At 43.1% G+C, this 16232-nt stretch overlaps 1 protein-coding gene across 2 annotated transcripts in view; it reads left to right on the forward strand.

The window, feature by feature from the left end:
* Positions 1-450: 450 nt before the first annotated feature.
* Positions 451-16232, forward strand: part of GRASP (general receptor for phosphoinositides 1 associated scaffold protein) — a 36540-nt gene continuing 20758 nt past the window's right edge. For both annotated transcript variants that reach the window (XM_018570379.1, XM_018570380.1), the window contains exon 1: positions 451-737. In XM_018570379.1, coding sequence (XP_018425881.1) covers positions 555-737 — 183 coding nt within the window. In that variant the 5' untranslated portion in view covers positions 451-554. The remainder of the gene's footprint in view (positions 738-16232) is intronic.

Here is a 16232-nt window from a genome sequence, read left to right on the forward strand (position 1 = left end):
GCCCCATGAACCTTTGCGGCCGCCCAAGTATCTTCAGATGTTCGGACAGGAGCGTGCGGCGGAGACACAGGTAAGTTTTAACCTTTTTTGGTAACTTTTTTCTTTTTAAATATTTTTGCATATATCTACTGCAAGTGGCAAAGTATGAACACTGTATCTAAAAGAGTAAGTATAATATATGTAGCATTTATTATATATGTACTGGGTATAATGTTTGTATATGTGGTTCTTATGATCCCATTAGGTAGTCCTAGCTCTTCTCAGGGAGAGGGCTCCTTGAGTTCAGTAAGAACACCGGGTCCTTTTGTCCCGCTGTACCTTTCCCGCACACTAACTTCTCACCATCTCCCTGACATGACACGTGCTCCCCTGTCTATAGGCTTTTCATGTTCTTCCCCCCCTCAGCGTGCAGGGGGCGTGCCCCCGGTCTCAGCCACGCCCCCGAAGTCAGTTATATTCCTGCTGCTCAGCATTCTTCTTCCATAGAGAGAGTGATCTGCCGGGTGCTGCTGGTCGGAGACAGTGCGGGCTGTGTTGCTGCTGCTGGGACAGCAATGACTTTCCGACGGCTGAAGAAGCTTCATCACAAGGAGGACTATACTTCTCCGCTGGACCAGACGATCTACCGGGAAAGGGACAAGGCTGACTCTACCTACATGGCCCTGGAGTCATACAGGACGGATGACATGTACAAGGCGCTGATGGTCTCCGGCGGGACCCTTCCTAGAGCTAAGAAGGTAGAACGCTGAGCGATCAGCTTGTCATTGGTGTGCGGGAAGGGGAATGCAGCACGTGCAGGGCAGTCATGAAAGGGTTACACCAGATTGGGAAATACCCCGGAACTGAGACCCCCTACCGGGCTTCATTGATGGCAGGAACGTGTCCACACCGCCTCTTGTGTTGGCCCTGGAGGGGGTGACCAGTACACAGGGACTGTTAGGGTGGGGGGGATGTGATCCCATTGTTGTGTAAGCTGTATTGTCAGGCTGCCTGTGTCTTGTCATGTACCTGCCGGGTGTGTGAGTGCTCAGTGGGGAGGGCTGATCAGTGCCCTTTACTCTCCGCTCATTACCTGTGCTCAGCCTGACCCCATCTAATGTGACCTGTAGATGGTACAATATATATTCTTATAATATCCTCACAATACTACTAGTGCTAAACACATGAATGGTTGGGATGTTTTCACTCTGCCATGTACAAAGCTACACAACCTTGTTTATAAATAATTGTCCAGTTTACAAATAACTGTCTATGTCTGCAACTAACTCTAACAAAAAAAATCTCGGGTATATTGATATACTCCATGCAGTTACTTGCTGATGTGCAGCCCTTTAGTTTATTTATTACAGGTATAGTGCTGACAGTTTACACAGCACTTTACATACTGCACATTCACATCGGTCCCTGGGGTCAAGGAGCTCACAATCTAATGCCTTATACCTTGCACATGTATACTAAGTCCACTTTATACAGGAACCAGTTAACCTGGCAGCATAGCTTTGGTCAGTTGGAGGAAGCCCACACAAGCACAGGGATTACATGCAAATAGTGTCCTGGCTAGGATTTGTCTCCAGGACCCCAGTGCTGCAAGGCAGGTGTGCTAACCACTGATGCCTGTACATTGCGTGTCGCTCATTGACAGCCTGCGGCTTCAGTAATAAGGTCATGTCGGAGCATGTGTATATAAGATAAAAATAAAACGGTGTGTGAGCACTAGCGGCACCGCTCACACGGACTGAAAACGTTTCTGCGTTCTGTAATAGACCTGTGAGTGAGAAGTCGGTGGTTGGGTTCCTGTAACAAGGTGCAGCTGACCACATGTAGTTTTGCTCTTAGTATACGGTTGCTATATTGGTGTGTACATGTGTTACTTCCAGGTGGTTACCCTGAACACGGAGTCACTTTGGGTCATGTATTGAGTATAGGGCTGTACTGATCACACCTTCCTTCCTGCTGTTATGGTGATCCATGCTGAAACAAATGTGGAACTGCTTTTTTTGGGTCATTCACCTTCCTTTTTTCACCCATCCCAAATATCAGTGCTTTGTGACATGTCTGAAACGCATGCTTATATTTCTCTGTAATGGTATCTGAGGATCCGTGTATCTGCATTAGTGGGACACCAGAGATCGTAGAAGTCAGTTCAGTGTGGTTAAAACAACTATAGCTACATTAGAATAAACAAAACTATAATGATGTACTTGTCATGTTGCAGATCTCAGTTCTCTTGTTGAGTTTAGCCAAACTTCCAAATCCCATCATGCCTGTGGGAGTCATGCATGTGGCTCAAGTCTTGCCTTATGGGATTTGTAGTTTCTCCGCAGCTGGAGTTTTGCTACCCCTGATCTATATAGCGTTGGACATGTCCAGATGTTCAGATACCTGGTCCTCCTCAGATTGCGGTGCTTCCACCTGCCAGTTCCTATGTCACTACCGTAAACTGAAGTGTGTCACATGCTGGAGATTTTTCCACAAGCATCCACGGGTGTACATTTACGTGCATGCGCACTGGGGTACACTCTCCTATGGGTGGCATTACGCAGCACCTGTGACTCATGGCAGGTCATTGCGCAACAGCCAGCTGGTGAGGGACCAATCACACGGATGGAAGGAGCCTCCTGGAGTGTGGAAATGGCAATGTATTGCAACTTATCCCTCTACCCCTGGAGTTAACAAGCAATTACACTTTGCAGTGGCCCCCCCACACACGCGTCAACGGGCAATTGTTCGTGGTATGCGTTAACTTTTTTTAAATTTTATTTCCCAGAGTTTTTCTTTTAATGTTTTTATTTAGCAACAGATCCTTTAGCACAAAACCTCAAATGAGAAGTTGCCTATTGCTGCACTTCTGCTGCTTCTTTGATTCCCAGTTTGGATTAGTGTATCCACTGTAATGTTTTCTGGCGGGCCCTATGAAAAATCTCCGATATGTTGCATCTCTGCATTGTCTCATAGGTACTATATGGCTTATAAGTTGTTAAAATCTGCTAATAGGATGCTAAACACTTCTGAGTTTTAGGTCTGGAAACTTTGGAAAGTATGTTACTGGTGGTGTTTAAAATGCGCGTATTGTCTCTAAATTGGTAAGTGTAGCTTCATGTATTAGAAAGTTAGAAATGATGGTGCTAATTATTTTTATTCTACTGTTGAATACAGACCCCTCTTTGTTTATGTTGAGACCTTTTTTTTTTTGGAATTGCATTCTACTGTACTACATTGGGGACCACTGAAATGTTGTATAATTACAATCCAGTGTAAGTGGTACAGTTGGGCAACCTTGACACTCCATCTGTGGTGAAACTGCTAATCACGTCATGCTTGTGGCTGTCAGTGTATTGCAATGCATCATGGGACTTGAAGTTACACAACAGCTGGAGCGCCAAGGTTGCCTATCCCTGTGACAGATTAGCCTATAGGGTTTGGTTATGTAATTTCCAAATTCATCTTTACAAAGAAGGTGTTGGCAAAGTAGTGTGAAACAACTTAGTCTAAGGTCAAATGGGTACTCGGTGCCCCTCTAACAAGAGACACATTCGGTAGCTGTTAACTAGTGGCACTAGTTATTTTAGGTTTTCTCTTCACTTCATTTGACAACATGGCAGAGCTCTCATCTACTTCTGTATAGCACAGTGCCAGCAAGAAACATAATGCTGCATGGCGCCAGTGTTTGCTACATGGTCCCAGTGTGTTCTTTCTTCACCTTATGTTTGTAGATCACATTGTGACAAATGGGAAGTTCTGGTAAAGTGGTAGAACTATAATACACTTAAGCCGGCCATACCCTGGTGGAAATCTAACTGGTCTTTGGCTAGCCTGTAATAATGGGAATTCATCTTTTTAAAGGGACATTGTCATATGAGATTAATGGAGGCAGGCAGTGCGTGTGTGCGGCCATCCATGATTTGACTCATTTACCTGGCTGCTATGTTGACCCACTGGCTTCAATGCTTTAAATCGCTGACCCAGATGTATTATGAAGATCCGAAACCTTGGGGGAAAGCCAGAAGTCTTTAACAAACTCCACTGTCAAGGCAGGAATACTAATCCCATGCCCTGATATACAAATGACCACTAGAGGGAGCATTCATCTGTATATGAATAGCAATAATCAAAATATGGAGTCAAAAGCAAGAAAGAAATGTACCATCCATGTCCAAATTATTTTCAGGCAAATATTGAAGTAATCTAGTTTGCGACAAATGTGCTATAGTTTCCCGTTGAGCTGTATTCATTAGCTGGCATTTCATTGTTTGCAAGATTCCTATTCAGATTAATATACTTATAAGATTATGTGACCTAAAGATACTCATAAACCTGAGATGGCAGGAAACGGTTGGATCAGGTGACAGTTACGTACCTATGGGCACCACCAAACATCCCTTGTGACTGATTTTCTAGGTGAATGAGTAGAACAGGCTGAAACTTTGACATGTATTTATTTATTTTTTCTTTCTACTGAGATGAAGCCATATCAGAAGTATCTTGCCTTTGCTGTCTGCTCCATAGGCATGTACACACATCACATAATCATGGTACATCCCGCCAAAAGATTACCTTCAGAGTGACTTGTTTGTGCCTGCATATGCTTTTAAATCTACGGTCTGACTATCCTACAGGTACACCAACATGCCCTGCTCTTTACTACTCAGTGGGACAAAGACTCTGTAGTAAAGAATAGGACATGTTTGTGCTGGGCAGCTGCTGTTAATGTAAACGCAGGGATGGTTGGTTGCTAGGACACTGGTGTATTAGCAACCAGTGACTCATCCCTGGTCCCATTCTGCTGCAGTCCTGGGAGACTCCTTGGCTGTGCAATGGTGGCTGCTGTCATTACCCAAATATGACAATGGCCAAATTTGGTCAATGGTGTCATCCAGCATCCCTGCCCCTTTATTTACGTTCAGCTGTCAGCCAGGTAATCTCCACACTCTTTATGTATTCCAGGAATAGTATGGTGCATTACAGATGAATGATAATCTTTCTTTGCATTTAATCCTTAAAGAAGTAGTCTTGGCAGGTGGAAGCTATGGTACCCTATATGTGTCCAGGGGTGTGGAATTCACTCAATGCCCGGAACATGTAGGTCCGGACGTGTCGTTTTTTTTGTTCTTTGTACAAAAGGGGAGCCGTTTTGTACAAGTGATCTCGATCAGCTGTACTGCCCTCAAGATCTCTTGTAAGCAGCCTGATTGTCACTTTCCCTCCCCTCCCTGAACGCTGCATCTCTCCCTGGCCGCCATCTCTGTCATGACCCCCGCCTGCTGTCTCCCTCCCTGCTTATGGTTTTCGGGGTTCCCTTCTCTTCTGGGGGATCCGTGGCCACGGCAAATTAGTTCAGGAGGAACACTGCACTGCCAGCCTTCCTGCGTGAAAGCAATAGTGTAAAAAAATAACATATTAAATAATAATTTAGAGAAGTAAATAAATGTTTAATAAATTAATATTTAATAAAATACAATTTTTAAAAATAAATGTAAATAAAAAAGTGATATAAGATGAATACAAATGTTAAAAGGAAAAAAAGATGATAAACTAAATTGAAAAAACTAAAATCGTTAAAACCAACCCCACTCTAACCCCCTTCTGCATGGAAATAAACACATGTGTAGGGCATTGTGTGTATGGCGAGTGCCGCCCCCATTCTACTGTGTGCCATATTGTGATAGCCAGACAGCAGCGCTCTCCAACACACATAATGTGCAATAAAGGGTAAGTTCACTTCACCACGTAATTTGGGTTACTCCCACTATACTTTCCTTTCAGTGCACAGTCCTTCCCCCTCTGCTGGTACGGGTATACCATCTGTACCCCATACTGACATCCAGTGCTGCCCTGTGCCATGTATTCTGAATTTCGCTTGCAAATTAGCACTGTTCAATACAGGTTTGGTTAAGATTTATTTTTTTTGTATCATGACAAGTACGTAGAGTATTTACTCCATGAACTTGAACAGCCCCAGGATGGTGTAATCTAAAGTGCCTTCAGCTAAATGTAATATATGTGTTTTTTTGTTTTTTGTTTTGTTTTTTTATATATACTTGCCCTCATGGCTTTTTTTTTTTTTACTGGATATCCTGCTGCTAAAATTTGGCTTAGTGATATTTTAAACCCCAAGAACAAAGATGTGTTCTATTTCAGCTTACCAGTTCTTGGATGTGGTGGCTTCATGAGGTGTGTTTTTCTGGCTTTTCTTTATTTTTGCTTGGTGATCCTGCCAGTGACCATGTTGTACTGTATCTATGCAGGAGCAGCTAGGATGGGACTACAGAACACCACTTCCTCTTCTCCATAACATTGACAGGAGGTGTTTGGTAGTCTTGCAGTGTAACTGATGACTGTGCAGCACAGGAAGTTATCAGTACACCAGATTTCTGGCAGATCTTTTTTTCACTTATTGAACAGATATAACAAAATGTTTTCAACTGTATATTTAACAGACCAAAATGGAGCACAGAGGAGAAGTTCTGGTCCTGATGCATGGAGTGAATTTGACTTTTATGGGTTAAACTTCTGCCGTTCAAGCAAGACATTGGGGCTGTAGATTGTGGGCAACCATATGAGTATCTTTTAGTTTGTAAGCTCTCATGGGCAGGGCCCTCCTAACCATCTTCTTTTGAAATGTATTGTAACTGTAATGTCTTGTATTGTGAAGCGCTGCGCAAACTGTTGGTGCTATATAAACTCTGTATTATAATATCGCTGTCAGCCATGTACTCACAACAGAGTATATAAAGTGTAAAGAGTATGGTAGTAATTGTACATTGCATATTACACTTCCCTCCAAGGACACTTTTGAAACCTCCCTGGAGTGTTGTATTTTATCACAAAATAAAAACACCAAATCTAATCCAGCGGAATATAATTGTGTTAAGATGGATCCGGCATTTGGCTCCAGATAAGTTGCCAGTTATGCAAACGTTTGGCTAGTTACTTAACTTGAAACTAGAAAAGCGAGTTTCGGGTTGAGTAAAGCAAGCTTTAGGCTGATTTTATTATCAAACTAGGTCCTAATTTCCTAATTTGCATACACAAATGAAAGCCAAAAAAAGCACCTTTTATGCAGATAAGCATCTGTCAGTTTTCTTACTATAGACTATTTGCACATGCAAAGCCTTTTCAGACGTGGTTCCAACACCATGTTATGTGATTCTTCTGATAGAATGAAGTACCTGGAGTAAATAGGGAATGATGTATGTCTATCTATAGGGCTATGTTCCTAGTAATGCTTTACCTATTAATTGCCTGTAATGGGTCAATCTTATTGTGTCTTATATACTTCCAATAGACATACATTTTACATTATACAGCCCTTTTAGCAGCCATTTCTGTTGTTTTAAAGCCATAAAAAGCTATGGCTCCACAAATTACAGGTTGCCACCTTTTGTTTTCATCTCACTCGGGTGATAATTGTCAGCATGGCTTTACATGGCCACAATTCCTGCTGTTTGACCAGAAACAATGGCGCCCTGGAAGTAGGTGAGAGGGCCAGCTGATCAGTAATGTAACTCCCACAGACCTCCTTTTTCCTGTTTTTTGTTCCATCTGTGCAGCCATGCTGTAATAGCGGAAAGCCAGCCAAAATATAGGTCAGTGTTCAACACGGCCCACATGTGCATTTCTATGTAAAGTTTCCCAGCAGCTGCTTGAAGGAACTGCATTCTTCACTTTCCCTTTTTATTTTTTGTGTGTATGAGGAAGCTCAAGTTAGGAGTGAAGGGAAATATCTTCCCTGCTGTCCCTGCCGTCAAGTAAATGGGCATGTCACTTCTAATCAAGTTTATGTTTTCTCTGTAAAGCAAGCTTGTCAAGCTGGTGGTTTTTGGGATGCTTTGGGCCCTCTTACTGTTCTCCTGTTGCCCTCAGCCATGTTTAAAGTGACACTAAACTCAGGAGTTGCATCTAAAAAATGCATTCAAGTACCTAAAGGAGAACGATGAGGCGAGTGAAAATCACTCAGCCTCGTGGTTCTAGCCGACCTGTGACCATGAAACTGTCACAGGTCGGCTCAATAGATCGGGAAGCGAGCGAACACATACCATCGCTCACTGAAGAGCAGTGACTGTCACTCACGGCTCCCTGCAGGGATTTCCCCCTCCCTTGTCCGTTCCAGCGCTGACTGGTGGAACGGACGGGGAAGGAGGTGGCTACAGCTGGCTCTGCCCTGGCTGCTGCATCTCAGTATACTAAGCTTTGGGTGACGGGAGGACGCTAGTTTGTGTCCTCCCGTTACCCTTAGGAGAACTATGGGGAAAAGCCCTGACCCCATAGTTCTCCTTTTAAGGCTGAGTTCACTCTTAGGCGCCTGCGTTTTGATGCGTTTTTCTGAGCAGATTGTAGCTCATTGATAATGAGCAAACGTGTGTAATACGCAGCAAATGCGCATTTTCAAACGTTTCCTATGGAGTCTATGGGGCCAAAACCAGCTGTAATATGCCCCCCAAAAAAAGCTCCTGTACTTTTTTTTTTTCCTAGCGACAGGTGTTTTGCTTGCAGCAAAATGCTTAGACGTGAACAGGACCATAGAAATTAGTGGGATTTTTTTTTTTTGGACATATTTTTTGAGAGTTTTTTTAGGGCAAAAAAAGCACTACAAAACGCTGTGTGAACCAGGCCTAACTATTCACAAAAATGTATCATTTTGTGTATCACTCGGCTGAAGCTCCTCAAATCATCTCTAAATTGGTGCTAACACTGTCTGCAGGGTGTCTACTTTTGTTCCCCATGGTCCCTGTGTGTGTTGTAAAGTAGGCACCGCTCCAGACTCTCCCGTGATGGACTAGAATCTCAATCCAAATGACTAAACATGAGCTTGTAGTCCCATCACAGGAGCGAGCTTGGAGAGGTAGCTAAAGCAACACTGATTAACCTGCATTTATCACGCATTTAAGACATTTTCAATGCAAGCAATAAACCACATCACAACTACAGGTGTTGCATTCTTGTTTTTAAAGGGGAAGTGATGTAGAACAGAGGTTGGTTGGCACACGTGGCTGGTGCTAGAAGCACCTTCTGGCTGGCAACGGTGGCAGTGTGCAAATAGGCAGTGGCAGCTGAAACCATTTGCTCTCGTCCTATAATTTTCTAGTGCTTTCTAGGATTTCAGAACTTCCATTGCCTAGTGTCTGGAAAATTCTTCTTCTTAAATGCATTGGAACCACTATAGGAGTGGTTGTAGTGCAATTCAGTAGACCTGAATAGAGGCATGGATGCAACATGCTTCTGGACGCAACAAGACACTAGCACACACTTGTGCACTGCATGTTGACCATTGCACTATTTCACATGCATGTAAATAGGCAGTGGAAAGACTTTATTTAAAATGCTTTTCTACCACCTGATTTTAATGTACGTGTAAACTAGGCCTTGGGTCCTCACTGCCAGCTAATGTTCTCTTCTGGAATCCAAATATAACTCCAAAAATAAGTTTAATATGGAGAGAGAGAACAATTACTCAAACAGTATCATTGTATAAATCTGATAAAATGGCACAGCATAGAGATCTATTGATCCACGCAGGTGGCCAGATATGAATCCTGGGGATTGCCATGTGATTATTGTGCTAGTAAAACGAACGTTAAACCGATACTTGGGTTTATTTATCTTCTTCCAGTATCCTTCTGCACCAGGATCCCTGAGCTACTTTGCCTAAGTAAATAGCAGGAGCACACATTGGTGACTTATTAATTGCTCAGTGCGCATTGTGTCTCTTCTGTGAGCCAACCTTTTTAGCCTGCTTTGCTGGTTTATTTGGTTGAACAGTTTTGTTACTTTTCATGCAGGATGTATGTCACAATGTCTTCTCATGAAGTCAAAGTTCATTTCACTAAGGCTGTGATGCAGGAGCAAGTGCATTCTCAACGCATAAGATTGCATGTTGCACTGTTAATGGCACCCTGTGTTGCATTATTTCGCAATGGCACCCTAATGGACCTAGCCATGGCATGTGCATTGCAATGCACCAAACACTTGGTAATCTGTTACCATGCACTTTCGTTCAACGCAATTTAAAAAATAAGGCGCATGCACGTCTTTGTGTGATTTAGATGTGGAAGGAAGCCCATTCAAATGAATGGATCACCCTTCTGCGACAAAGTATTGTGACCAGTGCCTAAAAGGATACATGTGCTGAAAAAAAATGGAAGGTTGCTTGGCTGTCATGCGAATATCGTAGTTGAGTCAATTCAGGCTGAATGTCTGGATGCATAGAAAACAATTGCACCGCACCGCACCCCACCTCATGTTACCGCATGTCACTGATGCATAGAGGTGAATGAAATGTTATTTTGTAACCGTTCAATAAAGTTATAAAAAGAAAAAAATGTAAACTGCGTCTTGTGCTGTAAACAACGCAAAGCACTGCCCTGATCTGGAACACAAGCCCCCAATAGTTTGGTGCCTTCTTGTTCCATTTGATCAGCATTACAGCCAGGCAATTTGCAGTTAACGCTGATTTGGCCTCCTGTAATCGCCTGCACAGCAGTATTTTGTCTGGGAGAGAGTTCTCTTCACATTTCTGAAGAATTTGACAACTACTTCTTACGTCTGTTTGGCTTGTGTGTTCATAGTGTTCCTGTTTCTGGGTATTGTGTAGAAATCTGCTGTGTATTTGCTTCAGTATGCATTACGTATGTGAGCTTCTTGTAGTTGCTTTCTGAGAGTTGTACTTCTAAAAGAGGCCTAGAAGTGTTTTTTTGTATGCAGGTAAAGTCTGGATTCTCAGACTGTAAGTCTGTTTTTATATATGGAGGCCATAGACTGACATTGGCCTCCCTGAAAACGGGTTTTGGGACAAGCTGTGGTATCAAAGGGCATTTAAAAAAAAAAAAAATTGCAGCAAAAGAAGTGCTTACCACCAATTTGGTACAAGGGATGTAAGAATGGAATACTTCTCTTGATTTTCTTGGTCCATTGGCTTAATAATTGTGTGATCCATATTGAACTATTGGCTTCACTTGCTAATGTCACACTGGATCAAATCCGATTCACTGTGGCTAATTTACTAAAGGAGTAAGGGCTTTTCGCTTTGCAAAGGGAGTCTTTCCCGAGCTTAGTAAAATAGTGCAAATCTGTATTTCTTGAAATGCCTAATCATGTGCAAGGAAAATGTATTAATGTTTTTTTTCACTCATGTTAGGATAAAGTGAACAAAGCTCCACTTTATTTGCTAAGCTCATAGAACATTCTCAAAAAACGAAGTGAATATTCTTTTTGTAAATCCATGCCATTGCTTCCATTCTGAAGCTCAGAAAATGAATGGCTGTTTATTCACTGAGCAAGTATAGGGAAGGGGTACGGAAAAGGGTATCCTTTTGTGTACATTTTTTGTTCATTGTTGTATTTGCCAAGCAAACCCTCTGTGATTTTTTTATTTTTATTATTTTGTGAATGCATTATTTGAAGCAAAATTGGAAATTCCCTTTTTAATGAGCATCTTCCTTTTGCCTGTACAAGACCCAAACCTAACGTTAAAGGAGAATTATGAGGCGAGTGATTTTCACTCAGAGCCGACCTGTGACAATGAAACTGTCACAGGTCGGCTCAGTAGATCGGGAAGTGAGCGAACACATACCGTCGCTCGCTCACTTCTCGCTCTATCCCTGCTGAGAGCCGTGACTATCACTCACGTCTCCCTGCAGAAACGCTAGTCTGTGTCCTCCCATGACCCTTAAGAGAACTATGGGGAAAAGCCCTGACGCCATAGTTCTCTAATTAAATCATAACAATGCCCTAATGCAACCATTTCTCAAACGGGTACCATGTCCCCCTGGCGTGTCTTCTCGCTTCCTCAGGAGTGCCTTAACATTTTCACACAGCCATGTCTCTGATCTGAGGTCTCCTGATTTGAAAGCAGTAATGTTAAGGACTCTGATGTGTCTTTTTTTGCTTGGAGGTCGTCTCCCCCCCTCCGTATTTGAGTTCGCTATCGGTTTTGGAGGGACCACATACAGTTGTTTTTTTTTTAACATCTGAGACTGTGGTGCCTTGAGAATTTGCATACTTTAAAGGGTGCTATGACTGAAAGGTTCAAAACGCTGGATTAATTGATGAAGATTAGCTGCAGACATCATGATTCATTTCTGCAGCTCTTTGTTGAACAGCACACTTCTAGGCATTTGTGAACCATATGTGCACCTACCATACATCTTTGTGTCATAAGTAACAGGATTATAATGTAAATTGGGTTGAAGTCAGACTTCAGATCTTCTGGATGTAATAAGCCTAGTCATGGTGACGGATCAGTTTTGTTTAATGTAACATTCAGATTGAATGGCACTTGCTGTGACACTACTAATCTTTAAACAGGTTTGGCACCACTTAACCTATATTCCAACATGCCAATTAACCCTAGTAATCAGTAAATGATTTGTCTGCTTCTTGTCCCAGATTTGCATTTTTCTCTTTTATCCTATTTGTCCTAATCTAGTTGCTTTTGCTGGTGGCACTTTGCTCACAGACTGCTGCCTCTCGCTTTTCCATGATCCTTTTTAATAATGGATTTGTTTTTCTTTGCTGTTAAACAAACAGCATGGCGGTCACACCCTGTCTCTTTAAATTGCCATAATTTAATTATTGCTTTGTTTAAGCTGTATTAGCCTCTATCCTTTTGGAAGCAGATGGTTCATGAAGTTGGGGACAATAAGATAATTGAGCTTTTGATGTGCATAAACGGAAGCTGGGACACGTTTTGAGAGATCTGTAAAGCACATAAACATAAAGTAGAACTATATTGTTTTACAGTAAAGGCTTTTATTTGCCTTGAAATAAATAGGAATTGTGAGGAAGGCCTATCCTAGAAGAGTAATGTTTTAGCCTTTGACAGGTTGACTAGAAGTATGACAGTTATGTCTGAATGAAGCTACTGTATATAACCAGGTTTCGTTTTCACTGCTCATATTAGCTCAGGTCTGACTGGTTTTGAAGAGGTGAACTGGTTTTACAGTATCTGTTGTGTAATAAGCACCTGCAGCCAAGTCAAGATGCCTAAAGGTTTGTTTACATGTTTGGATGACCATGTGTTTTCTTCACCCCCTTCCTATGTAATATTGTGGGACTCAGTGGGAGCCCTGATTCCCCTACTATATTTTTTTAATTTTATAGCGATTTCTATTGCAAAAGTAAATCTCACTGACTGTATGCAGAATTTAAACCATTTGGCTTACAAGCCACTACATATGCAATATTCTAATTCTGCAATATCTTTAGATTTTTCACATGGTTTAAAACTTCCGAGGTAGCCAAATATCCATTGCTTAACGTTGAAAGATCTGTTAGCGGGAGCACATCTCCTGGCTTTATAGGGATTCCTGCTGCTTCTTTAATTGGGCTGGCTGTGTCCTGAATTCTACTTGTGATTAGAGCCCAAAATCTAAGAGCGTCATATGGGGTGCCATTTGTAGGACTTATGGCATTGGCATCTAAAGTGTTGCTTACTGTGTTCTTTAAACCAGGGTGGACAAACTGATATGGAATTCAGGAGCCAGTCTGTCCACTCCAGGAGCCACCGAGATTCATTTTAGGAGCCAGCTCCTTCGACACCAACTAGAGAAAACCTTCAAAGTTTAGCTGCTTTAACTGTTAAGGCGTTTTGGCGACCTGGCTCCTTGGATTGTCCAGCCCTGCTTTTAACTTAAATGCATACTAAAGTATTTCTAATGATTGCAGGTGTTTTTTTTCCCATAACGTCTTCCAGGACAGCATCACGAGATGGAATCTCCTCCCCCACACACAGGAAACACGTCACTTAATCTGCTTAAAAGACCCTCCTCTCCTCCACTCCCTCAGTCTTTTGTGTTTCCTCAGTCAAGCTGGGGAGCGCGTCACAGAACGCTGAGAGAGGGCTTCCATGTGGTGATGCTGCCCGGGAAGTCTTCCTTGTTGGCCTGCCTGTGTAAGGCAGAGGGGTAGGTTTGCCTACCTTGTGGAGCCCCAGGGATTCTCCTAGCGCTGCAGGAGATGAGGCTGGCTTCCTTTCCCCCTTCAGTGCCCAGTGCGGGCCGGTACCGGGAGGGCGAAACCCCCTTGGCTGGTCAGGGGAAGCGGTGGACCGCCGTTCAGAGGGGTCTGTCCGGTTCTCAGGGCCTCGGGACGTGTTCCACGGCCAGGCCGGGTGGCCGCGTACGTCACTTCCGGCGTGGGTGACGTCATTTCCGGGCGCCGGGCTTGTGCGTTCCAAGCCTCGTTTTCGGCGCAGGAGGAAGGGGAGGGCTATGGTGCTACGCCGGAACAGATTTGTAAGGCGGCAACATGGTCAAGTTTCTCCACCTTTGCAAAGCATTATCGCCTAGATCTCAATACCGCAGGGGATCAGGCATTTGGCAGGAAGGTACTACAAGCTGTGGTCCCGCCCTAATTGGTAAGTTCTTGGTTATCCTCTCGTGATGCTGTCCTGGAAGACGTTATGGGAAATTCAGAGTTAGGACTTACCGGTAACTCTATTTCCATTAGTCTTCCAGGACAGCAACTGCCCGCCCATTGATGCTTGTAGTGTTAATGTGATGTAGTGGTATTGCCTGTTTGTGCCTTGTCTTTTTCCAGCTTGCCTTCGGTTCTCGTGATGACTGAGGGAGTGGAGGAGAGGAGGGTCTTTTAAGCAGATTAAGTGACGTGTTTCCTGTGTGTGGGGGAGGAGATTCCATCTCGTGATGCTGTCCTGGAAGACTAATGGAAATAGAGTTACCGGTAAGTCCTAACTCTGAATTTTTTTTTGTTTTTTTTTTTTACTGTAGCCATACATGTGTTACTGGTACCTATCAATAGACTGATAAGATGTAATAAGTAGCCTGCAAGCAGTGACTTCATGGCTGGACTCTTCCTTAAAGCCATATAGCCATTATACCTAAAAGTACAGTGGTACCTCGGTTCACGAACGCTTCTGTTAGCAAACAATTTGTTTCGTAACAGGAAGTTTGGCAAAATGTTGCTTCCGTTCACGAACTCCGCATTGGGTGACGTACACAACCGCAGCCATCTTCCCTGCTCTGACACATGGTCGTGGCTTCCTCTAGTCGAGAACAAACAAAAAAGATAACTTATCGCACTCCTTACTGGAAAAAAACCCAAAATTTGATTAAGGGGGGCAGCTCGCAGTGACCACGGATGGCGCTGCCACTCAGTACAAAATGGATAGATGTCACCAGCACACCAACAATGTTAGTCAAAAGTCATTTATTGGAACGTTATGTCACCAACACTAGCACTTTTGGGGCCACGCAGGATCCCCTTCATCAGGCTCAGCAATGACACTTGTGGATCCTGCGTGGCCCCGAAAACAGTGTTGGTGACATGACGTTCCAATAAATGACCTTTTTGGACTACAACATTGTTGGTGTGCTGGTGACATCTATCCATTTCCTCTAGTCGAGATCGCGGTCTGATCACCAATTTGGTTCACGACCAGAATCGTGGAACAAATTAAGTTTGTGAACCGAGGTACCACTGTACAGCTAATCTCAAACTTTTTAGAGATTTTCACTTGCTGACGCCTAGACTAGATTGCTTGGTCATTGGGATACTGTTACATTAATTTGTCCACTTTAAGGCCCCTTTTAGACGATGCTTTTAGTTTCCAATCCACAGAGGATCCTTGCACAGATTCCCTGCTGATCAGAACAGATCTCACAGTTGTGACATCTGTGTCATCCAGGTTGTTTTTTTGTTTTTTTCCTTCCTTTAGATTTGAAGGGGAAAAAACTGAAATGATCAGACCCACGTTGGTCTGTAGGGAATATTTTTACGGGCCTTGTCAAGGTTGAGGGTAGTTGGATGTAAACGGATGCACGTCTATTTTGGATGCGTCTGCCCATAGATCAACATTGGGCTCCCGATCAGATCCACCTAAAAAAAAAAAACTGGCAAACGGACCTGATCAGAATACCTGTGTGAAAGGGGCCTTTACCCTGATTCTGGTTGTAGTTGCTTGTGAGCTGCTGATCAAAAAAAACAAAACACCCTTTTAAGCTCAATTCCAGCCAAAAAGTTAGCTAAAGAGTAAACCAGTCAGGTTAATACTTAATGAAGAATAATGTTGCAGATTTTCCCCACTGGAGAAAGATCTCATCACTTCTTTCCTAACCCAAAATGAAGGGAAATCTCCCCGATGGGCCTACAGACTGCAGAGACAACAGTTAAGTAATACCTACTTTGTAAAATACAATAAAAAATTTTGGCAGGGGTTCGGCTTCAAGGGTTTCTAAACCCTCCGTTTTTTTGCCTATATCTACTGCTGAGCAAGC

The sequence above is a fragment of the Nanorana parkeri genome, unplaced genomic scaffold (genome assembly GCF_000935625.1).
Source record: "Nanorana parkeri isolate BGI_ZX_2015 unplaced genomic scaffold, ASM93562v1 scaffold1526, whole genome shotgun sequence".
NCBI lineage: Eukaryota > Metazoa > Chordata > Amphibia > Anura > Dicroglossidae > Nanorana > Nanorana parkeri.